General features: G+C 36.0%; 1 protein-coding gene across 2 annotated transcripts in view; it reads right to left on the bottom strand.

Moving 5' to 3' along the window:
- Positions 1-555: 555 nt before the first annotated feature.
- Positions 556-25,215, bottom strand: part of PPP2R5E (protein phosphatase 2 regulatory subunit B'epsilon) — a 69,863-nt gene continuing 45,203 nt past the window's right edge. Inside the window, exons 3-13 of one of the 2 annotated variants that reach the window (XM_085315036.1) lie at positions 18,205-18,306; positions 16,068-16,160; positions 11,069-11,199; positions 10,926-10,985; positions 10,193-10,301; positions 9,129-9,182; positions 8,980-9,030; positions 8,104-8,223; positions 6,844-6,971; positions 4,543-4,644; positions 556-1,920 (exon numbers count right to left, since the gene is read on the bottom strand). In XM_085315036.1, the coding sequence (XP_085171162.1) occupies positions 1,821-1,920; positions 4,543-4,644; positions 6,844-6,971; positions 8,104-8,223; positions 8,980-9,030; positions 9,129-9,182; positions 10,193-10,301; positions 10,926-10,985; positions 11,069-11,199; positions 16,068-16,160; positions 18,205-18,306 (1,050 nt within the window). In that variant the 3' untranslated portion in view covers positions 556-1,820. The remainder of the gene's footprint in view (positions 1,921-4,542; positions 4,645-6,843; positions 6,972-8,103; positions 8,224-8,979; positions 9,031-9,128; positions 9,183-10,192; positions 10,302-10,925; positions 10,986-11,068; positions 11,200-16,067; positions 16,161-18,204; positions 18,307-25,215) is intronic. The other variant, XM_085315035.1, reaches the window with a different exon arrangement.

Genomic DNA, 25,215 nt, shown 5'->3' with positions numbered 1-25,215 from the left:
GTGTGCGCAGACCCAGGAGTATAAACTGTGACCTGATAATCCCGAAACAGTCAGTAGTCTAGGAGGGAATTCTTTCTTTCCTCTTTTCTGTGCCTGGAAACAAGAAAGGCTTCAAATCCTACTGTATATTTAAATGCCAGGAAGAAAAATATACAAGCTTGTATTTATATTGTATTTCTATCAATGGCAACAGGTCATAAATTCATGTTTGCAACTATCACAAAGACTCATGAACACCAAGTCAGTTTTATACTGTAAATACCATTGGATCGATGGTTTAGGATTATCAATTCACTGCTGTCATGTCTATAACAGTTCAAAAGCATCCTGGAGAAAAATCCTGAAACACATACCTTTCGGTATATAATAATGCAACTGCATTAGCTAAATATATACTGTACATAAGTCTTATCAGCATTTTAACCTACCAAAGATGTAAGATTCCACTTTCAAATACAAAGCAGATAGCCAATAATGTATACTTATAATACAGCCCTCCTCTTTTTGTTTTTTTATTTTTTTCTTTTGTTTCAAACAATTTGGTCACAATGCACCTTTGATATAAAAGCATTTTAAACTTTATTATTAATACTCAGAACATTAGGATTTCCAGAATTTTTTTCAGTAGCATTTGTAGAACCACTTTTGGTAACAAATACAGTAGTTAGGAATGAGCATCCAGATGAGAATGCAGAAGTATATTATCCAGAATCCTTTCCAGCTAAGACCATAGGGCTGGTGCTGTGATGAGTAATAGTACTAGAACCACAAAAACACTATAGTATGTTTCTCAGAGGCTACATCCTCTTTTGCTGGAACACTTTATAAATACATATTAAAAAGTAAGGCAACAACTCCAAACAGTCCAAACTGCTCGCTCACCTCAATTTCCAACTAGATCCATGCCCACTGGAGATCAATTTCATGCTTGCACTGTTTAGCGTTTGTCTTTATTCTTTCAAAATGGTCCAATAAAAACATACTAATAATTTAGCAATTAGTATTTCTAAAATAACTCTGGTATGCACGTCCAATGCCATTTCACTAATACTGGTTAGGTAATCTTGGGTGTTACCACTGCCCATTTTTAAAGGATTGTGGACACTAATTTGGATTTGCAATAAATAGGTGCATGAATCCAAGGCTCCCTTTCCTACTATGTTTATGACCTATTGGTTTCTTAACTCCTAATGTTCAAATTAAAGAAGCACCAGAGACAGCCTGGTACTAAAAATGCTCACACCAGTAAACAAAACTTTATTCAGGACCTACAATTTTCATGGCCCTGATTTGAATGGACATTCAACTTATGAAGATGTGCAAAAGGAAAAAAAGTCAAATTACAGTAAAGTTATCCAGAGAAGGAGGATGTTACACAAACTCATAAGGAAATGACAGTCTTTTTTCTCTTTTACTATAAATACACTTAACAGTTTAGCAGAAAGACAAGCTAAATTTTAAGATTGTTCACATTTGAAAGTTGTATTATACTCTCTGCTAACGATAAATAAGGAACAGGTCCTGACAATGGAATTTGACATCGCAATTTTCATCAACAGATCTTTGAAGACTGGTTTTAAAGAAGGGTTAAAACAATGATTATGTTTGCRAAGTTCTGAGAAGTCCATCTGCTGTCCAAACTTTGGATTAAAGTCCTTATTTTTTTCCTTTACTTAGAGACAGGTATATACAGTGCTGTTGTAATAATGAAACAAATGTGAAATCTACTGTAAAGTTGCACAATACAGAAAACTGTTGCTCCATCTTCTACTACATAAATGTGTGACTCCACAGGTTAATAATGCTGTTGTGTTTTTTCGTTAAGTTGGGATTATTCCATCACGTCTAAGACCTCTCTTTAATTCCAAATCCTCCAGTTTTTTCCACAGTTCTTCACGCTCTTTTTCTTTCTTCTTCTCACTGACAGATGAAATAAAATGAAAAGTTAGGAAGAGAGAAGACTTATAAAGGTTATTTAGGTAACAAAAAAGTAGTTGAAATTAATTAGCAGAACTAATTTTGTTCAGTACATCAGCAATTCTCCTAATGTACATTTAATTTTTATAAATCATTTTTGCTTATAACTTTGCTTTTTGCTACCTAGATGAATACTGCTAAACAAAGTAGGAGGAGAAGAATATACATGTCATCTGAAAAAAACAACAGTGTCTATAGTTAATACTTTGCAACACAGAAGAAAAATGCAGTGCAATTTTATTATGGATCAAATATATCAAGATTAGTAAAAACTAACATCTCCAGGACTAACCTGCATTACATTATTTTCAAGTTTATTTTAAAAAGCTAGTTTTTATCATCTTATAAATGACAGCTACTTTCTAGAATGAGTGTTCCCTTATTGCTTAGAACCACTTACACTGATTTTGGGCACTTTCATATAAGCTCAGGCATCAGCCAAAGGAAAGTTTAGTTACAAAATGTCTTTTGATCACTGCTTTACTCTTTTTCATTAAGAAGTTCCCACAACAAAATCTGTGTAGCACTTGCTTTAGCATCAGGCTTTATTGGCTGATTGGATAACAGCAAAGCTAACGGTTGCTTTACCTTCATTATTTGCTTTCTAATTTCCTGTCTTTGCCATAGCTTACTTAGAATTAATATTCTTGATACTGCAAATTAAAAAAAAATACATTCCATTTCTACTAAATCACTTCACAGGTTCAGGTCAAATGCAAACCTAACAATTATAGATATACAGATTCTCACCTTGTCACACTATAGAATTTCTGAAAATATTTCAGTAGATTAGAAACTTTGCATCTACGCATCTTGATTTGCTCATAGTACTGACAGACTGATTTGAAATTTTAATTTCCCATGAGTATTTTAAACAAAAAAAAAAATACAAACAACTCACAAATAAATCCCCGCAGGAACAGTTTAAAAAACAGAATCCACTACTACTAAAGAGTATCCAAAATTAAATGTAAAGAAGAATAAATGAAATGGCTCAACATTTGCAGGCTACTTACCAGGTATTTACCATCTAAACATTATCACCTATGTGTGTGCTAGAAGACTGTCAGAGGATAACAACCTCATCCTCTTATCTTACCTATTTGACCTATTATAGTCATTAATATTGAATGTACTTATCTACAGGCTTTAAACAGTACAAAAGCTACACCCTGTAWATGCTGTTTTACTGAGACACCCAAGGCTTATTGTATGCATTAAGATAAATATTTTATACATTCAGATATTTATACATTTTAAAATAATTAGTAAATAAGAATGGTGAAATGGTCAGTACCAGCCTTTACAGAATACAAAATGTCAGTAGGTGCTAGAATTTTTTTTTCTTTACATAGTTCAATCAATAAACTTCACCTATTACCTATACACAGAACATGCTACAGTAACATTAGATTCTGTTAAATGCAGAGCACCTCATCTGAAGTGCAGGGTAAGTGCAGCATCCATTGATTTAAGTTGCAGCTGATGCTCCTCAGTACCTGGGTGGATTAGATGCCCTGGCCTAATATTTTCTACCTTTTCCTCTAGAAAACCATACAATGCAATCTCACCTTCTTTAACAAACTGAGCTGTAGTCACCAAGGCCTATTTAGAAATCATCTGCAACTTAGCTCACATATATATCTAGGTCTCTGAAAGTAAAGTACTGTATTAACAAACTAATAATTGTAGATTTTTCCCGGATAAAACGTCTTCAAAAAAAAAGGGGGGGGAGGACAGGCGTGACTCCAGTCACACAATAAAAAATATGGCCTCCAAGAGACTTTAGAGGCTATACTAACCTAACAAGATCTGATGACACACAGTACCCTTCACTTTGCTTGTGGGAACCCCAAGTCACACAAAAGCCACAACTTAAATGAAGCTGCAAACTCCCCAGAGTTTCCTCATTATTTTCCCCTGCTGCTTTGGATAAGCTGAARTTTTAGACAAAAGATGACACTCTATAATAGGAAAATGAAGATCAAGGAGAATAGACAAAAAAACATTGTACTAGAGTGTAACTAATGATTGTATGAGTGGTACAGATCTAGCAGATCCTGCATGCTAAAAGACTCAAATACAGCAAGACCTCTGAATTTGAATACAAAAAACTGAGAGGTGCCTCTTCGCTTTAAGACCACATGTAGCCTAAGAACCATATTTTGGAAAATCATAATCTTAGGACTTTCTCTCATGTCTCTTTCCTAACCTCAACATGACTCTTGAAGTCTTTAAGCAAAGCGGTATCCTTAAATCCTTGTTTTTCTTTTATTACTGAAGATCTTGAAATGTTTAAGTCTTTTGGAATGCACAGCCAAAACAAATTCCACAGGGAATGCAGATGCACAAACTATGCCATGGGTACTGTATTTCATAAGGGATAAAGAACTACCTATACATGGTATTACCTTACATCTTACAAGAAGGCGGCTAAAGAGCATGCAGAGAAAAAATGAGGTATTGTGTCAATTCTGTGAGATTATGCAATTACAGCTGGTGTAAGGGAAAAACTACACAGCAGGCCTTATGCACAGCTGACAAAAAAAAGCTTTAAAAAGTTACCGCTGACGATCTGACTTGTAAGTGGCTGTCAGCTCGTCAAACATGGTGCTGTTCATTTCCATAAATGCCTTCAACACATTGTAGACTAAAGCCACAATAGCCCTGTGAAACGTTAAAAGAGAAGAAAGAAAAGAGGAGTCTATTAGTTTTAGCTGAAATCAAATGAGGAAAAAAACCCTATCTTCTCTTACCAGCATTTCTGGGACTGATTCTGTTCTTGCAAGTATGATAATGCAAATCCTTCAATTTCAGTGAAACTACTCTCGATTAAAATGTTTTAAAGGTAGGAATCAAATTTCATTTCTCTACTGATTACTTAAATGGAGCAACCCAGAACTCCAGGGCAAAAGATAACAACAGAAAGCTATTACATAAAACTGCAGACTCTTCCCTCATGCTGTGTAGCAACTCTGAATGCAACTCCAAGGATAAAAATCAATGTTGGCATAAGTAATAGAATTCACATATGAAATAGGAATAATTCACATTTCTTCAAGATTTTTTTGATGAAGCTGAACATTCAGTGCATCTATGCAAAATACAACTCTGGATTTCAAGATTGACTTCTTTGTTTTCATATATTTCATAATCATTTTTACTTTGGTACACTGAAAACAAAACAACCTTTAAAAAATACAAATCATTTGGGTGAGATATTGCAGTATCTATATAAAGCAGCGTATTATATACAGTATCTACTTAAAACTGCTGCCTACTTTGCTCATGGTTGTTCCTGATCTCAAGTAAGAGCCAATAAACCAGAGCTCACATTAAAGTTGTTTACCTGCATAAAAATGACAGGCATGATCTGGTCATGTAAGAACAGAAGGTGTATAATACTAATTTTTAGAAGGATTCAAAGGCATTCTGTCTCACAAAGGCTCAAAAACAGATGCAATCATTTTTCTCTTCTAACTCCTCTGACTGGATAACTAAACCCACTGGAATTTCCAAAAAACAGATGGGTCTGCCAATACTCTTATTATCTAGAGGTCAAAATTTCCTTCTGGCTGTGTTGAAAATAAAAGAAAAAACTAAAACAATTAAAAGGAGAGGAGGGAAGAACTGAGTATGAACAGTATACAGAGAAGTTGGTACAGATTATAAATCAATAGTTCCCCAAATTCCTGATCTTCTACTATAGTTGTTATATTCAGACATGAGACTGCTTAATAAGTGGGTCTTCAACCAGGAGGTGGTGAACCAACTTTAGAGGTGATAGGAACATATGGAGCTAATCTAGACAGCACACAAACACGCATGTTTGCTATCCTCATATCCCCATTAATTGCTTCTTTCTATATAGTTTCTGTTGTGTTGCCTGCATTTAAATACATTCTTATAAATGCATATATTCTTATAAATATCTTCTTTATTTTACATGTATCTTAAACTGGCTTATGTTTGTAAGATATTTGGTAAAAGCACAGAAACTTGAGGGTTTGAAGAGAGACAGAACAAAAAGATGAACATTTTAAAAGATGAAATATTTTACAAATGCTTTATGTTAAGTCCTTAACAAAGCAACTAGGACCTGAATGTAGCACAGTTCATTTAAAATACTGGGTTTACTAAATGGTAACCATTTTAGCTCAGAAATATTCTTCAACCTAAGTACAGAAATGCATGTGACCTCAAACTATAATAGAATTTTTCATTAAAAGCTGACTATTGGATCACTTAGTTACCAATAAATAAATAAATAAATAAGAAATAAAAAGCCAAATTAACAGGATTTCAATATGAAACAACTTCTGAGTAATACTGTGCTTAAAGGAGAACAGCTGTATTTAAATAAATTTAAAAAAGAACAACCCAACCTAAGAACACACTGAAATACAAGCTTCATAAATGTTTAGAAAAACGTAGTACCAGAGGTATCAGCATCACCCATGATACAGCCGCAAAGACTTATTAATGTAAAGTGATACTCATCTAAACAATTTATGGTCAGGCTTATAATGTAACCCAGTTCGTAAAAACCTGCGTTGGATAAATGCTTGATGAGCAACACTTTCTTCAATAACTATGTAATGTCTAATTTCTGTTTTTTCCAGCTTACGAGAAGGTTTATTTTTATCCCAGAAAGTACACATTTTTGTGCACATATCAGATCACTTACAACATTTTGAGCCAAGCTAGAGTATTGTCTAATTTCCATTGGCATTAATAGAGCCGCACCTGCTTGTGCCAGCTTTGAAATCCGATCATTCCCATTAAGATGTTCTTTAGCAGAACATCTTCCTAAGTTGATTAGTTGTTTGACAAGTGGCAAGATAAAAATTTAATGACAAAACTTACGGATTCCAGTGTTCTTTAGAAATCCTATAAAGACTGGAAAACATGATGGGAAGTATAACGTTTGAATTCTCCTCTATCAAACTCATGATGTATTCATTATTCCAATAATACAGTGCTCTTTCAGCCACCTTTGAGTTAGAGGAATAAAATATTAACAGGAATAATTTTTGTAATATTCTGAAGTAAAAACAAATCACAACATTGAATCATTAGCTTTGGAATTAAAACTCTATCTTAATTAGTAGTATAACATGGATTAACAGAATTAACTTTTTATACTGTAATCCAGTATAATATATATATATTCAGTATATATAATCCCAACAGCACCCACTCCCTCTTTTTCCTGAACACTATGTTATCTCTCACTGAGAGACACTGAAATACTGCTGCAGCTTTAGAGGGGAAGGGAAAAGGAAAGACTTCACGCCTCTCCATTGCCTCAACCGTGTAACTTCAGAGTTGGAAGGAAGACAGCAGCACAGGGGGGAATCAAAGGAAGGAGACATGGAAAGAAAGGCCTAGTAGTTGGGCTGAATTAGGGGGAAGAGAGGAAAAAAGGAACCAGTGATCAAAATTATGCTGAAAACAGACATAGTCCAAGAAACAGCCTAAAAGCGTCACACCAGCCTGTGTGCCAGAGTAGGACACAGAGCCTAACACAGAYGCACTACAGGCCATGAATCCCCTCTCTTTATGTATGATGAAACTTCATTCCTATTCACCCCTCTTCTTTCTATCATGTAATTGGGCCTGCGTGAAAAAAGACTGTGGGATCCCAGAACACTTCCCCAATCTTAATTAAACAAAATCTTGCATTACTGTCACCTCCAACCAGACAATCTTAGAGAAGGAAGTTGGAAAACAAGAATGCTGTACCATGCTGTGCCGAAAAGGGGAGCAAATACGTTCTACTGGGCCTACCAGCCCAAAGGCTATGTAGGAAGTACCTATCATCTCCAGCCAGGAGGGCTCAACGTCTGCTTGAACAGTTTAAGCCCTTAGTGGCTCAGAACTGCAAATTCTATGCTGTAGCCCAAAATGAATCTAACCTATCATTCATGGAGCTGTGAACTGAACTCAGAGCAGTTCAGGAAAGGAACTTTTACTACAACATACCCTTCCATGGAAAGCCAAAAGACAATTATTTAAAATCACATAACATAAAATAACATTTACATTTCCAGAGCTTTTATGTTTGAAAATGAGACTATACATTCCTATGGACAATAACCAAACAATAACCTCTGCTACACTGACCTGAAAATGAGGGCTAGAAACACACTTGGCAATTTGTTTAAACAAGGGTTCCTGGATTTTGACAAATTGTGAAGGTTCGATCACATCCAAGATTTCCTCCAACTCCCCTAGGAACATGACCTGAAGACAAAGAATAAAGTGTTGAATTCAAAACAAAAAGGCGATCAGTTTGATCAGTTCAGCTTTTGCAATTTCTGGATCTGATCTCTTACAGACAGGAGGGACAAGTGTGGGCAAATGCTGTATTTAAATTTATATTAATAATCTTCTAAAACAAAATTCAAAATTGCACTAGCATACCTATGCTTATAGAGACAGAGACTTTGATTCATCAAGGCTTCAGCTCTATTAATCAAGGATAGCCACTTAATTTTATCTCCTTTTTGGAAGCAACATTCAAAATAACAGTTCTGCTGTCCATTACAGAAACTCAGATTTGCACAAAGAACATGAAATAAAAATGTAAAGGTCTAACTATACCCTTTATATGTTTAATAGGTAAATGCCAGATAATGAAACATCCTTTTATCATCTCTGTAAAAATACAATCCTCAACTACAAAGGGTTCCAAATCTAACAGAATTTTCCAATCTATCCTCACTATATTTATTTTCTGCTTTTTAAAACACAAAGATACTCTTCTCTTTGCGGAGGAACTTGTGCTTATTTTGCTAACAGAAACTATTGCTATCAGAAGCTTTTCTCTTCCATCCAGAAAGGAGGATTCAAGCACAGACAATCACTTACATGAATTAATAACAAGATGCACCACAGCACGTTTAATCTACCTGGAAATATCTAGAAATTCCTTGCATATTGTTTTGTAGAGTTACCAAACTCCCTACTACTTTTTGTTAACATTGACATACTGCTTACCTCTTTCTGACTGCAGGTTTTTGGCCAGAATTTCATTAAACCTCTAATGACCTAAGTTAGAAGAAAAAAGTATTTATATTTTTGCTTTTCCTCATTAGAGGGTAAACCAGATTTTTAAGATACAAAAAAAATACGAAAGAAATATTTACTGGTTCTGTGAGTGAGGGGTCTTTCTCCAGAAACTGTACTATGCAATATGCCAACTGTGAAAGGGTAAAGATTTTTAAAAAATTGAGTTAGAACATTTTTTTTAAAAATAAAAAATGCACAAACAGACATTAAAAAACAAGAGACTCAAGGCAAGATGCTATACAGCTTTTTCAAATTGCATCTCAGTTTAAACTGAGATGCAAAGGACTGTGCAAATTCACTCACAGTCCAGTTTATAGCACACAACAGATAACATACTACAAAAAACATAAGGCAACAAAGTAGTATATACAATTTAAAAATCAGAGGAATTTGGAATTCTATGTACAATCATAAACAATATATATAAACATACACACAATATAAGCTATATATACATAACATAAAATATAAATCATATTTTGAAGGTTGAAACTGCTTCTTTTACACTTTTTGTATATTGGCAAAACCACGAAAACTCTCACAGGATAAGCTCACACAGCCAATACCTAACCCAACTTAACCAGCAAGCAAGGCTGCATCACATTAAGACAGACTCCACTATGTGAGATCAGAGAGAAAGGCAACAGGTATCACTTATCAGAGGGAAAAAAAAGTGATGAAAACAGAATGTTTAAAAGAACAATGTGCGTATGTGAGGGAAGACATTGAAGACTAAGCAAAAAAATGAGGGTGTTAGTTGTTAGAATGAAGACAACCCTAGGCAACTTAAGACTAAGAAATACAGATATTCTCTTGGGACAGGGAAAGGGGCTGAATGGAACGGGGAAGGCAGCCTTCAGAAAGAAGTAGAGAATAAAATCTAAAGAAAGATGTTAACTACTAACAAAAAACCCCAAATCTTACAGATAGAGGTTATGTAAATTTTCATTATTAATTATCTAACCAGAATAGAAGCAAGACATTAATACAAAACACATTAAATGAATAAAAAATATCTACTGCATTTTTCCACAGGACAAAACTTTTCCCCCACCTTTTTTATATTAAGCAATTAAACTTCCAAAGCAACTAAAATATCATATCATTCTAACTGAACAGAATATATTTTTATAATTTCTACCTGTGCATGGAAGAGTGATAAACTCCTGACAGTATGTAAAGGAATCAGCACCTTCACCAGAAACTGTTTATGCTCTGCCTTAAGAGGTAAAGCAAAACCATTGATAATACTAGAAATTAGAAGAGAAATATTTGTTAGTGTTATCATCACAGAAAACATATTTGAGGTCTGAACAAATAGTTTCTAGATTAAAATCATTATTCAACAAGACAAGCTCATGCTATTTGTAAATAAGTGCCAACTTCTGTCCTGTTTGATATTAGCAATGCAGTATATGTCTAGGTAGCAATTCAGCTCTGACCTAAGAATAATTATGTAAACAGCTGCACAAACCTGTTGCCAAACAGACAGCACTTTGCCTATGTGGTCAGTAACTTCATGCATACAACATGTTCTTTGGTAATTAACAATTGAACTTACCGTAACTAGATTCGCTTGAGATATTCACACTGTTCAGTGTGCTTAAAAAAAAAAAAAATCCTGCAGAACATAAGGATGAAGTAGTACACAGGAAAAAAAAATAATAACCCACCACTTCATGCTGTAAAATGCATCCAGACAGATATTTCTGGCAAGGACCTGAGAGAGATTTGCACATGGGCTTACAGATGAGCACATGCACACTTCTTTTTTCAGAAGCAGGGCTTTAAATAATACTTTTTCTGAATCTGATGCTATTTTGAAGTGTCCAGATGGAAAGTTTGAGATAGGTAATAAACAAGGACTCATTTACCTTCCTAAAATTTCCAACAGTTCAGCTACGCCATTGAAGTGTTCAGTTTCATAAACAAATCTAAAAAAAGAAAAGTTAAATATAAGTAATATATCAGTTCCCTTACATGTTCATAAGAGAAAAGTATCTTCTCCCCAACTTACCGTAGAAAAATATTATTTATCTGTTTTCGGATAAATGCTCTAAGACCCAGAAACTTGCCATAAATTCTGTGCAAGACTGTTTTTAGGTAGTCTCGTTCTCGAGGGTCTTCACTGTCAAACAGCTCCAACAGCTGTTTAAAGATAAAGAAATGAATCAGTGGCTTGACTTTATATTTGACAAGCATTTCATACAGACCTCTAGATAAAAGTTATATTCACGCAAGCATATACCTGTATGGATATGATATCTACATTATCAAAGATGTATAAATACAGTTTTTAATATTTGATATAACCTCAGCACAACATCACGCAGCTCAGCTTATTAATCTCTGTTTCAAATATAACAAATCTTTGGTAGCCTTCAAACAACCGATGTACTTTTGATTAATCAGCACTAAAATTTTGCCTTTCTTCTCCACAAAAATTAAAATGAAAACAAAAAAATAATTAGGGGCCACCACACAACAGAAATAACACAAATTCCCTATTTCAACTCCACCATTCTCTCGCTCTGCAGAAATACAGATCCTCATTTGCTCTAATAATTTGCCCGCAAAACTTTTGCATCAAGGTCACATTTTTCTAATTGCTTGTAATTTATATTGTGAGCTCTTAAGCCTTCCAAGTAACTGCACAGCTTCACGTTGCAAAGAGACTTCACACTAAAGTCTATGCCAGTAATGGATCTGCTGTCACAGGATCTCCACCACGCTAGATGAATCAAAGAATTAGGGAGGATTAATCTTGCAGGTGGAACAAAATGTTAGCTAATATAAGATCTTAAAACAGCAAAAAAGGACTTAAAAATTATTATGCACTTCTCAGTCAAAATAGAATACCATCCAGTGTCTTGTACAAAATATATCCTGTAACACACAAATCTGAAATTTTTTCTGAGACTCAAGCCATTAAATGAGCAGCAGAAATATCACCTATAGGATCTCTATCCTATTTGGCTTGAATCCTCTACAATAAATAAATAAATAAATCTTTCTCCCTCCCTTTCTACCCCATCTCTTTTGACACAACAGCATGGGTTATGCTGGAAGACATTGGGGGGGGGGGGAGGAATCAGGAAGTATATGGGAAAAATAAAAAAGAAATTTAAGGTAATAATCATAGGTTACTAGAACCTATCTTGCACAAAAAACAAAGCAATTGGCAACCAGTACCCACCCTGCAAGTAAAACAAAGGCAGTTTGTCAAAGCAATCTTACGATTGCATAAAGATACTGGAGATACTGGCACAGAAAAAAATACTACATGAATGGTAGGAAACAAAATTAATCTTAGACTTACAAACAAATAAATTATAAATGTCTATCATAAATACACTGAGTAACCAATTTACTTTCTCTCTAGTTACTCAAGGAAGTTTTAATTTAATCTCTACATCAAAACAAATGACTTACGTTCAGAGCTCGGTGCTTGTACAGAACCTGAACTACTTCACAGTGATCAGTCAGCAATGCCTTACTGAACAGCTCTGGGAAACAGGTACTTTCAGCAGGAATGACTAATAGCTTCCAAGTTAATTAGAATATTGAAATTAGGTATATTCAACCATCAACAGCTCTTGTGCATGCAAATACATCATTATCTTCAGGTTTGCCTCCAATCCCTAACTTACATACTTGTTCTGAAGTATTTGTATGAAGAAAAAAAGATTCTACATGCTTGTTGTATGACACTTCCTATAGAGGTGATAATTCTAATGCAAAAAACAAAAACTTAAAAATGATGGCATAAATTGCAAAAATCAAAGCAACCTGAGACTTCCAAAATCACAGTCTATCAGAAAAAAAAAAATGCTGAACCAATATGCCTGGTATCTAGACAGTTAGGCCTACGCTCTCAGAAATGCAGAGCTACTACAGATGATAAAAATACATATCATGTCCCTCCCCTTTTTAAATATGTGGTCACTATGGTTGCTTTACCTCCCCATATTCTTGCTTTCACAGTATTTTTACCTTAATTACTACTTTAAGTATTCTTACTATATTTCTGCAACAACTGACCACCGCTAAGTGGCATTATGCCAAGCAATGCAATCATAATTTTGTATGGCACATATTTTTAGAATTCAGTCTAACACTTTGTCAGCACATGGATACAGCTGATCTCTCAAACTGCTACACAGCTTGGAGGAGTTGGGAAGGGGGGGGAGAAAGCAAAAGACAGTTAAAAATTGGTAAATTGTCTGGGATTTTGCTTTCTAATATCCAGGTTCAGGATGGATGTACGTATTCTCCGTCATCGTTTGGGATGTTTCTGTAGCCTGCAATGAGATCACACTCTCTCCTCCTTGCAGGAAGGATCTGTGGTGGCAATTTCATGAGGAAATTATGAGGTATCTCAAGTGCCCTCCAGAGGTTATAAACACATGGCTTTGTTCAATCAGCTCTACAGTTTAATAAACAAACAGCCACCTCATCCTTCCCCAAATAACAAATTTCACCCAAAGACAACAAACAGCTGGAAACACTTAGGTTTTTAATTTTCTCATTGAATTGGTTTTAGGAACAAAATATTTACTTTTCCAGTTCTGTTATACAGATCCTCTATGGAAACGCTGCTCAACGCAGACTTGGTCTCTGTTTGATTAAACAGGCACATATTTTGATATGTCCAATGTGTTAACAGGTTTCATCCACAACGCTTTATTTTAACAGACAGGCTGTAATATTTCTGTAATATGTGTTACTATTTTGACACTAAATGTACTAGAAATGCAAAATAAAATTCCAAAAAGGCACCCTGTAGTAACACATATACTTGTGGAGTATTTGAACAGTATATCTCTTAGTGACCACTGCCAACCATTGCAGACCGTATATGGGCAGCTTTTAGAAATGACAAAAGCTGAATGCCAGTGATACAGCCATACTTAAAAAGAGCAGAAGAAAAGAAAACGCAAACAGAAGAACTCTTTGAAAAATGCTCATTTTTTAAAAAAGTCTCATTTTTGCATACAGGCATAGTCACTGCTAAGAAACATTAAAATTTCTCAAATTTTAAAAACAAGTTACAGAAAAAGTTGATTTTAAAGACTGTCACAGTTGTATTGTCAGTATTATGAAAGAGGATCCACCAAACATTCTCAATGTTACTAAGTTTCAACCTGGTTTCCAGTGCAAATGATCGGTCTTAATCACAGATACTGAAGAGTTATTCTAGACAAATGTGAAAATGTAATAAAAAGTGCAAGGACACCCAAGTTCCAACAGGCCAAATGCACAAATTTAAACACATACAACTGTATCTACTTGTATGTGCACATAATGGTCAAAACTTCGTAATTTATTTTAAAAAATACGTGTTTTAATACTAAATTGAYGCACGGTGCACAGCAATATATAAAAATGTTTCACCTAACAATACAGCAAGAACTTTTGAATTCTTGAAATTCTTTTGAACTCTAATACGTTGTATCATACAGTTTCAGATAAGTAGCCTTTGAAGTCTTGTAATTCTCTCTTGCAGTAGATACCATTCTTTCATTTAATGGATCATTACAGGCTAACAGGATCAAAAAAAAAGTCCCTTGTTTTAGACCATTCTCCTTGGCCAAATTCTAATAGGGATGAACGCCTTCAAAAGACTTAAGTATGGAGGATACTTCCACCCATGACCAAGTCCAGCAGCTCATACCAGGAACATTTAGCAAGGGTATTTTTCTAAGATTTGGAAGCAAAACACAAGCATCCTTTCTAAAGCAATCCTGCTACACCCTAAAGCAAACAAAATTAGTCTGAGGAAACCTGCCATCAGTGATTTCTCCTCAACATATTCTTAGATCTCCACTAGCTCCTAGAAGATCAGATTGGTCCATCACAGAAGTTTGCTGCAGAAAAAGAAATGCTCGTTTTCTTTAGAAGAGAAATAAAAATAAGAACAGATTATTTTACACTCCTAGAGTGAACAGCATCTTGTGATATTCAGAAGGAAAGTGAAGTCCCTTCTTAGTATCTTTGAATTTAAGGATAGAAATGGCTCTCTCGGGAGCATTTCTCATGTATTCTTTACGTGATTAATGTACAAGGACAGCAAAAGCACTGCTTTTATACCCTAGGGGACACAGGAAAAAATAAAACCCCCATGATGAAAAGGTGAGAGAAAGGTTTTCAGAAATGCTGAGCATCTCCTGCCACTTCTAGTTTAGCTTTTATTCAAGTCTCAATGCCCAGGAAATTCCCTTGCCTAACTAAGTAGGAATCTTAAGAAACTTCCCTGATTTCAAAAGCAAGCCATGGAGTGCACTAAACACGAAGTTCTTTCTGACTCTCGGGATCCACAAAAACTCACAACAGTATTGAGAAACATACGACAAGCCTATTGCTGAAAGATGAAGAAAAAAGGCAAAGGACTATCTGTGAGGTTTCCTGGCTCACTGCAGAAAACATATGCCTTCAGCCATCTCTGTTAGAAGCCCCTGTTGAGATCTGGAAGAAAGTTTTTTCAATAGCAAATACTAACTATCACAGTTTCAAGTGAATAATGAAGCATACAAGAAACATAGCTTGTATAAAAGCTACTTCCCAGTGCTACTCTGGGAACAGAGTTGTTAATGAACCTCTGCCCCTTTCACCAGTATCCAGCTGAGATAGGAAAAAGAAATACTCTCCCCTTCCAACAGAAATATTGTAACAATACTAAGCCCCATTAAAATTGAGGTTTAAGTAGTCTCTCTTGGTGGCAGCATTTTTAGACTACTTCATAGTAAATCTTTCTTTTTTCAATACCTATAGGATCAACTTGCTCTCATAACCAGTAAGTCAAATATTTTGATTAATGAGTTAAAACTGGAGCCAAACCAAGCACTGTATGTATCTAGAGCAACACAGAGATGTATCTCCACAATTTGAAAATTTTTAATCATAAATGCTTGTTTAGCCTTTCGCTGTTGCAAATGAAGTTACAGCTTCAAATTTCAAACGCAATCTTTCAAACATTAAAAGCAAAGTAAAGCCTGAGAGAAAACAGATCAACTTACCTGCAATACAAATTTCTGATCTATGTACTTTTTGGCAATGCTGGGCTGGAATTCTTGGCTTTCCAAAAATCGTATGAAAAACTCATATACAAGCTACAAAAGAAAATAAATGGTTTAGTTTATGATGTATTTTAAATGTTTCTCTAAATTCTTTCTCTAGAAAATAAAATACTTATTTTTCCCAGGAGCACATGTAAAAGATTCTTCTGTTTTATCAAATTCCTACCTAAAAGCTAGGATTCTATGATCTTTGTAAGTTACTTTTACCTATTTAACTTCAGTCAGAGAAATGTCATTACTAACAGACAGTGCCTCTTTATAGTGTTTGTTATCATCTTGTAAAGTTTACTAGAATAACTGGCAAGCACATTTTGACTGCCCTCTGAACTGCTGACGTCACATGAAATACAGAAATTGTGATTCTGAACGGGTTGGTGAAACAGTTGGAAATACTTATTTTAAATTAGAAACTGCTTAAGGTAGCATTCTACAACAACTTGAAACAGAAAAGATGAATACAAAACAAGATTTTAATCAGGAGTTCCTAACTTACTGCAAAGGTTAGCTTCAAGGCTGCAGAGCCTATTGCTTGCCCTCAAGTGACTCTCTGTCTGCCTAAACCAATATATAACAAGAAAACTGTATATATCACGCAGAAAGGAAGTTAAATGAAATAGAGACTACTTAGGCTTCCTAAGACAGCAACTCTGACCTGTGGCTGATCAGAGGAGCTAGCCAGCTATTAATTCTTGCTACTGAAAATTTTCAGGAAGAGTAGCCATAATGAAGCATTTTCCCACCCGGCTTTTGTAGGTATACATACTGGTACCGAGAGAAGGAAGAATGCTACAAATTACATTAAAACAGTTTTAAGCTTTTCCATGTAAACATCAATTTACTGCAACATTGCTACTGCTATATACCGGTGTTCTCTGACTTCTAAAATGAAACAATGGGAAATTTAAAAAGGGCAGGAGAGTCTTAGAAACACATTATGGAAAAGAACTTACATAACTAACATTAATTCAGCAGGAAATCAATTCCATCCGCTCCTGACAAATACTTAGGTAGCTTTCATTCTTACAATGGCAAATCATCCGCTAGCTTAGAAATTCCTCATTTGCTTTTAAATATGACTTTTAAAACTACAGCACTAGTGTGAATGAACATAAGACGAACAGACTGAACAACCTGTGCTGTCTCGAGGCTGGCAAAGCTGTTCAGAGCTTCCTTGAAGTTTCTTATTTTTGTGAGATTTAAATATAAATGAGGGAAGAAACCTGCATTTCGACAGATTCTAAATTTTGAGAGAATAAAAGAGTGAAACAAACTTCTCACAGGCAAGGATTTTACATACAGCTGTCAAATAAAACCCTTATTTTAAGTTGAGATCAGTTATGCTCCTTTGCTCACAGAAATTCCCAGACTCCACAAACTGTTACTCAGGCAAACTTCTAAATTTACCTGTGGGGTATAAGTCATAGTCCTGTCTAATGCAGATGGGACTTACTGCACTAGCTGCAATGCCGCCGACTTTCTCCAAAATTACTTTATGTTCTTTGTTCAAAGTATCTTGCATAGACACTTGAGATACAAAAGGGACGGATGATATACAGCAGTGAGTGTACACCCTGCCATGAACACCTGAAAGCAAACCTGGTCTGGTGGAGAGTAAAGGGAATGGAAAAACACTAATATGTAAATTCTCATTCGTTTTTCTACTCAGCAGCCAACACCTGTGTGTTTTTGTATGAAAATTAGCTAACCTCAGTAAAACAAAACTGCCAGCAAGATCATCCCCACACTGCTCTTGCTGACGTTGCTGAAAAACACGTGCATCAGATCAGTTTGGGAAGCGAATTAATTTTTAAGTCAATGAAGGAGAGCAAGAACATGAAGAATACCATCAATCCAATCTTGAAAATAAGCTCTAACATCGTGCAAATTTCAAGTACTCTCTTGTCTTTTTCAGTACTTTTTTTTTTTAGCCAAGAACAGTATTAATAAGAGAAAAAACAGAATTCCGTTAGTGTATCTCATAAACCAGTTCTGATTCAGAAGTGAGCAAAAGTTGTAGAAAAATATTAAACATATTAAGCAACAACACGGACTACTTCTCAGGCAAATTATTGAAAACCTGTAAATGTGGCCACGATGCCTCCAAGGTGGGCTCATCTTCTTCTGGATCAAATTCATTGCTGTCACTAGGTGGGAGAGTTCTGAATATATTGCAAGATACCTAAAAAGTAGAAAAAGAACACTGAGATTAGTTTTTTTGAAATAGTCAAACGTATCAGGACACTTTACGTCTATATCTACTCTGTGTGTCCTCTATCAATGTTACTTAATGAATATTGCTTTTGCTTACTGGCAGACAAAGCTCTTTGAAATGGTATAGGTCTAAGGAATCTATCACCTTAACAAACCTGCCTCCTCCCTCAGCTTTCCCTTCTCCAGGTCTTTGTGCTTCTTTTTTAGTGGTATCTCAGCACAGCCCAGGCTGCCATCATTTTTCTCCACCACTTCTCAGATGAGCCCACTGACATCACCGGGTCTCAAGGGCCATCACCATGTCTGCAAGCTGATAGGCATGGCCATTTTGGAGATACAGAAAACACCATGAAGACATAAACACTACAAATGTTTGCATGTAACAGTTATTTTCCTCTGCACATGGAAAACACTAACGGCATCTGCTTAAGGTCTCATCTATCAGCATATGCTACACTTTCCAGTACTATTCACACATTATGTGCCTGAATACTTCATGCCAACTACAAAACTTGGTATTAAATGTAAGTAACAAATAGTATTTGCTTGCTCCTTATCCCGTATTTTATTTCACGGTTGGTTGGCTTTGCTTAATCTTATTTAGAGGTACTTTGTGGAGACTGCTTGGCATCGTGAGGCTGGTGCTATCAATGAAGGCTGAACTGAAGTGCTTTCCTGGGTTAACTATACGCTAAACAGAGGGTACAGCTTATTATGCAGCAAATACGATAAATATCAAACATGCTGTAAGACTTCTTCTGCACTTTGAAGGTGATGTTGTGTCTTCGTYGCACTCTGCTACTGTGTTTGACCCATCTCTAAGCTAGTTAATCAAACAGGTGKGAAAAGCAGCATGTTACTTCCTAATCCAGTCTATACCTGACCCATATTGCTTTCTTCACAGAAGTTTAGATAAACTGAAGTAATTAAGAAAGTTAGTATGGTGYTCAACATTTTTATTTCTTTATCTAGGCTTTTACTCCTGTGAATGTGTTAAACTTAATCTGTAGGGCACGTTTTCAATGTATTGGCAGCTTAATATAAAAGAGCATTTTAAAGTCAAAACTTTAAATACAATTCAAATACTTATGAAACCAGGTTGAGAGAGTGAATTTGCAGAAGTTTCAAGACAAACAAGAGATTCAGATGCCGCACACAATGAAAAAAAGTACAAAAGTACATGTGGTGCATAACAGTGAGGAATATTCCCTGAACACAGGAAAAAGACAGAAGAATTAGCTCAATGAAGAATAAATGAGGTAAACTGGTGAGTGTGGAAAAAAGAGGTCAGGTAGGTTTCTGCTTGGACTTTCTTCTTCTTGCCACAAGAGGGTGTATTTCACTGCACAGTTACCACAAAACCTGCTTTTACAGAAGCCTTCACTGTATATGTAAATCTTGTTTTCAAGTCACATGGTTTTCAACCCTGATAGATACATCACTTCACAGCATGTACTAATAGATACTGATTTTTTTTTGGCCTATATGCACACTTGCCAAGTGATTGCTAGTATTTACCAAGAGATATTCTCTTTCCTGCTTCTCCAACTTTTTCCCCCTCTATATTAATTTACTTCTTTCAAAAGTCCTTCCATGAGAAGATATTTCCAGTATCATCAGAATAAGATAAACTTATGTTCCAGGAAGGTATACACAATATAGCTTACTTCTCCACAAAGATTTCCAAACTTCTCTTCTCTTGTACCTTATCTTAAAAACCCRGGAGAAGAGGAAGGCAATCAGATTTAACAAGACCAGTTTTAAGAACCTCAGAATTGCTTAGAAGGAATAAAGCCCAAAGAACTCCATAATAAAAAAGGGGAAATTTGATGGTGCCGTGGATCTGAACATCTGGGATACTGCAATACTTACTCAAGCACTTTTGGTTAAAGCTTCACATTCAAAAGTTCTGGCTTTCTGCAAATGTAGACCAAAATAGAGAACTAAYGGAAACAAAAGCAATCTGCAGCTATTTTTTTCTGCTTTAAACTTAATTTGAAATAAGGAAGAAATTCTTCTGTAAATTTAACCATATGCCAGTTAATGAAAACTGTAYCAAAACATCTGAGAAGACGTAAGTATTCATCATTTTTAATGTTTTAAAACTCCCAGAACAAATACCAAAGGTGAAGCATGGCACAAACAAAACCTGAAAGGGTAAGTGCATGCTTTCAGAACAAAAAGCTAAATGAAGATTAATTCCTCCAAGATTCAAATTAAGTCAATCCAAGTTTCATGCAGTTAGTGCCTGGGCCTTAACAGCATGATRCAGCAAGGCAGAACAATAAAGGTTTCAGCAACAATTAGTTACGTGCCAGCACTGACAAATGAATCTTAATTTCATAACAAAASCAGTATGATTTCTCAAGAGTACACATAAAGAAAAGGCCAGTCTCAAGGCAACTCAAAGTAACTGAAAAGCAGTTTGTTGATAAGCACAGAGAAATAAACGTAGAGCAAGTTAAAGTATGGTCCGGGTACATATTTTTTTTTCTCTTTAATTTCCCTTTTCTGTATTAGAAGTTAAAAGAAGTTCTATGGAGCCAAAATTACAGATATTCTCCTACGGAGAACAGACAGAACAAGTTATCTTTAAGAGATACCCCAAGGTAATCATAATTTTAATAAATAATGTGTGCCATTACAGTTACATTAATCACCACAGCACAGCCAAAGAGCTCATTTACATGTGCTGTCAATTTATAGCATGCTTAGCTAAATCAGTAGCCTCTGGGTGGCTAATGTTTATACGCCTCTAAAGGAGAGCTAAAGGCAACAAGTTCTCCCATGCATGAAGTGCCCAGCTGTATGTCAGAGACTCCAGCAGCCACCACACAACCATGGTGGTGGGGGGGAATGACATGCTGCACCAGATCTGGAAAGGATCGTTTTTCTCAAGTAGGCACGAGGTAGTTATCTGGTATTTATCCCTAAGCCCAAACAGCCTGCCAAAATTCCTTCAGCCGGACGGCTGAATCATTTGTCTTCTGACCTCGGTTGGATCATCAAGCTAAAGGACTTCCCTGCCCGCTTGCGTACAGACCTTSACTGCTCCTCTCCCGCAGCCAACATAAATCACTACGGAAAGAGCCCGGCTTCCATCTCCCGCTGACCAGGAACATCTCCAAGCCCAGGTGAGGTTTTTGTAATGACCACCAGAACTCTAGCATTCTAGAAAGTAGTATCGTGACAGATCTTCCCTGTTACACCCTCAGAGACATCTGCCCAATATCCTCCGCGACTGTCCCTATCAGGAGGGCAGGCCAGCCTGGGCGTGAAGATCCAGGCGCCAGAACCTGATTTAACAAATCAACAAAATCTGCCCATCAGCATCAAATCTAAAATTTCCCAGATCAAGTGGGAAATGGCAAAACAGTGTCTTTTAAATTGGAAATGCCCAGAAACCTCCCAGCTCAACACCGGTTTGTCACGACACATAGCCAGGCACAACTTCTCTGACAACAAGCAAGGCAAAACCTTTTTCTAGAAAATTACAAAGAAAATGGTACTCAATAATCAGTGACAATTCCTCAAAAATAAAGAAATTAGAGGAGGGAGAAAAAGAGGGGGAGCTGCTCTGAAACCACCACAAGGAATGAACTAACTATAASATCTGAACAGATCTGGCAACAGGCACCCACCAATCCAGGACCATGAAACTATGAACATACACTTAAAATTAACAAGCTTTAATAAAATTCTGATTTTATCACGTTTAGAAAGTAAGTGCTAAGAGGCTTAAATCTGAAATTAGGACTTTTCCCTTCTTTTGAGAAGTCTTGTCAGAAGTGTCCCTCACTGAAGCTCAATAAAAAAAACCCCACAAAGCTCTAACAGAAACACCTTCCAAATCCAACTGCAGCTCAGTGCTCCTATTCCATGCTGTTTGAAGCAAGATTCTAATCAGCAGCAGTTTTCCTGAATGGAGTCTGGAATGAAAATAAACATATACACAAGGAAGCTTAAGTCTAAATAAAAACAGCATAAATGAATCCCAAATAGTTCACAGGGAGCACCTGTTCCTCCATTACCAGTACCTGGAAATGTTCAARTAAATCCCACAAATGTATGAAACTGAGTATCTATGTACATGCAATATTTCAACTATTTTAAGAACATGTAGCAACAATATWAAGTAATTGGAGTATATCTGAAGCCATTCTAACAAGCTGGGACAACAATGCCAGGTGAGACAGACACTGCACTTGTATTTCTGAAATGCATCTTCATGTTTTTTTTGTTTGTTTGTTTGTTTTGTTTTTTTTTTTAATATTGTTCATGGATTTGCATATTTTAGAGCCTAAAGTGATTACTGCGGTCACTCAGCTCTAATCTCTCCCTCCATCCCATTATAWTGCTCCCAGAAGACTGACTAAAGTACATCTTACAAGAAAACTAACTTTATCTTAAAGATTATAAATGATTCCACCATCTCCCCTGTCTGAAAGTTTAACTACCAGTTTGAGCAGGACACTGCTTCTGACTTCAAGGTTGAACTTGCCTAATTTCCATCGGTTCTTGCTAATCTATAAGGTCCCTTTCTACATSAATATATACATACAAATGCATATACAGTCTGCATATATATACATGTTTTTTTATACACACACACACATACTCACTCACTCACTCTCTCCCGACACCTCTCAACTTCTTTGTTGCTAAATGTAAAGATAGCTCTTACTCCCAGGCAAAAGTTTTGGGGTTTTTTGTTGCTGTTGTTTAATTCCATAATTATTTTTGCTAGCTTCAAGTTCCCACATATGAGGGAGTATGCACCCCAAATGTATTTGGGTACAGATAAAAAGACAGGCCACTTCCCTTCTTTTTCTGGATATTACTTTTTGTATTTATCAACATTAGCTTCTTTGATCAGCGCACTGCATCAGAAGCTTATGTTAAGACCGTTATTCACTATGTCCAAGTCCTYCTCTACACAACTGCATGTCAGAATATAGTCTTTCATGGTTTAATATTGTGTGTCTTACTCTTCCCCTTTCAGCATTACTTTCAACTTAYGTTAGGCTGCGAACACAGTTAATAATTCAGGTCACTAAAACAGAAAAYGGTCTTCATCTTTTCTTAACCTTTATGTCATCTACAATTTTAATCAAAAATCTGCAAGAATTTAGCTCTAGATCAGGGGCTCCTAAACTTGTTAACTTACCATGACCCACTTAGCAGTGGCAGCACCTTCCTCACCTACAGATGCGCAAGAGGTTAAATTGAGATCCAAAGCTATGGCTCCACTGGTGAACAGTGCCGTGCAAGAGAAGCAAATTTATAGAACAAAACAGCTGGTGCTCAGGTGCTGAACACCCACGCTATATATACTTAAAGGGAGGAGCTACTTCCTGATGATCCCGTGGGTTGGAGCCCGCTTGCAGCAGGAGAGTATTAGGGATGCTCCTCAAGTAGACAATTTATCCAAAACGAATCTAATTCGCAAACGTCAGGACTTCATAGAAGCACTGAATCACAAAAGCTTTGAGGTTGGAAGGGACCTCTGGAGATCATCTAGTCCAACTCCATGTGACTTCCCTGTGACATGCACTAACACGCAGTMAGAATCCCCTTTAAAAGCACGCTCACGATCTGAATTAGAAGTGCTGGTGCAGACACATCTGTAGGCAGCATTTGTACGTGCTTTCGCTGCAGGAAATCGGAGYTCTGAAATTCTGCTCCCGCTCCCGTAGACCTGAACCCAAGGGTAACCACAAGCAACAACCCCTTTCCTCAATATCTCCACATAACTACATTTTGATGGTCACTGAACCAGTAATTTATCTAATGTGTGCCCAGCTAATTCTGTACAATACAATTTTAAAAATCAAGTTACCATATAGCAGTAACTCAAATGTCTCAGACACATCAAAGGGCACAGTAGCGACGGAAAGAGCCCCCCGCTTCTAGAGCGGGCATCAGTTCAATGAAAGCCTGSCAATACGTGAATTTGAGGAACTCTAGACAGTATTACAAAACCAAAAGTGTCTCAAGCTCCAAACTGAAGACCAAAACAGAAGAATTCAGAAAGCCAAGAAAATATCCTCCCCCACCAAAGATTTGCATTTGTATACAGGAGCAATGCAGAAAGGTAGTATGTGAACAATATAGAGAATCTAACACAAGAATTTGGAAGTACTGCAAAAAAGAAATTAAAGAAGTTAGCTTCTTGTTCTGCTTCTACAGGTCTTGTAGACCTCTCTAAGAAAAACAGAGAAGAGAATTTAAAATTTGAAGTAACTTCAATCTATGTTTGCACACTTCAGCATGCTTGCTACGCCATGGCTCCATCAATGTAAAGATTTTAAACATAAGCCTATTTTTTAGATCAAAGGACCCTGCATTTTCATTTCAGCATTTTAGATGGCTTCAAAACAATCTTTCCAGCTTYTCTTAATTCCAAGTTGATTTTAAGATTAATTCATCATATTTTATAGAACAGTTGAAATTATTTAAATTTTTCACTAGGAGAAAAGTCATTACTTGTCAATTCTTAGAAGAATATATATTTTATTTTACTTAAAATGACATTCCTCACTGTATTTTTAAATTTAGGATTTGAATCAACAGGGACATACGCAACATTCTTTTTTGAATAGAAACAGGTAAGGCTGAATACAGGAAGATCTGCATTAAAATGTCTTTTCAAGAACATTTTAACATGAAAAAACCTCAAATAACACAAACATTTAGCAAATATGGTGTCATACTTGAGTCATAAGCAAAGCTATAGGAAATAAATTCTAATGCCCACAAAGTCTAACAACTAGCGTACAGCCTAAAAAATGTTCCATAACATGCTAAAAAATTAACAGCTTAGTAAGGTATTTTTTGTGTTTAACAGGTCAGTCACAAATTCCGTATCAGAATTTAG

Source organism: Rhea americana, unplaced genomic scaffold (genome assembly GCF_003343005.1).
Source record: "Rhea americana isolate MKP2758 unplaced genomic scaffold, rheAme1 scaffold_42, whole genome shotgun sequence".
Lineage (NCBI taxonomy): Eukaryota > Metazoa > Chordata > Aves > Rheiformes > Rheidae > Rhea > Rhea americana.
This window is presented reverse-complemented; position numbering and strand designations above follow the sequence as displayed.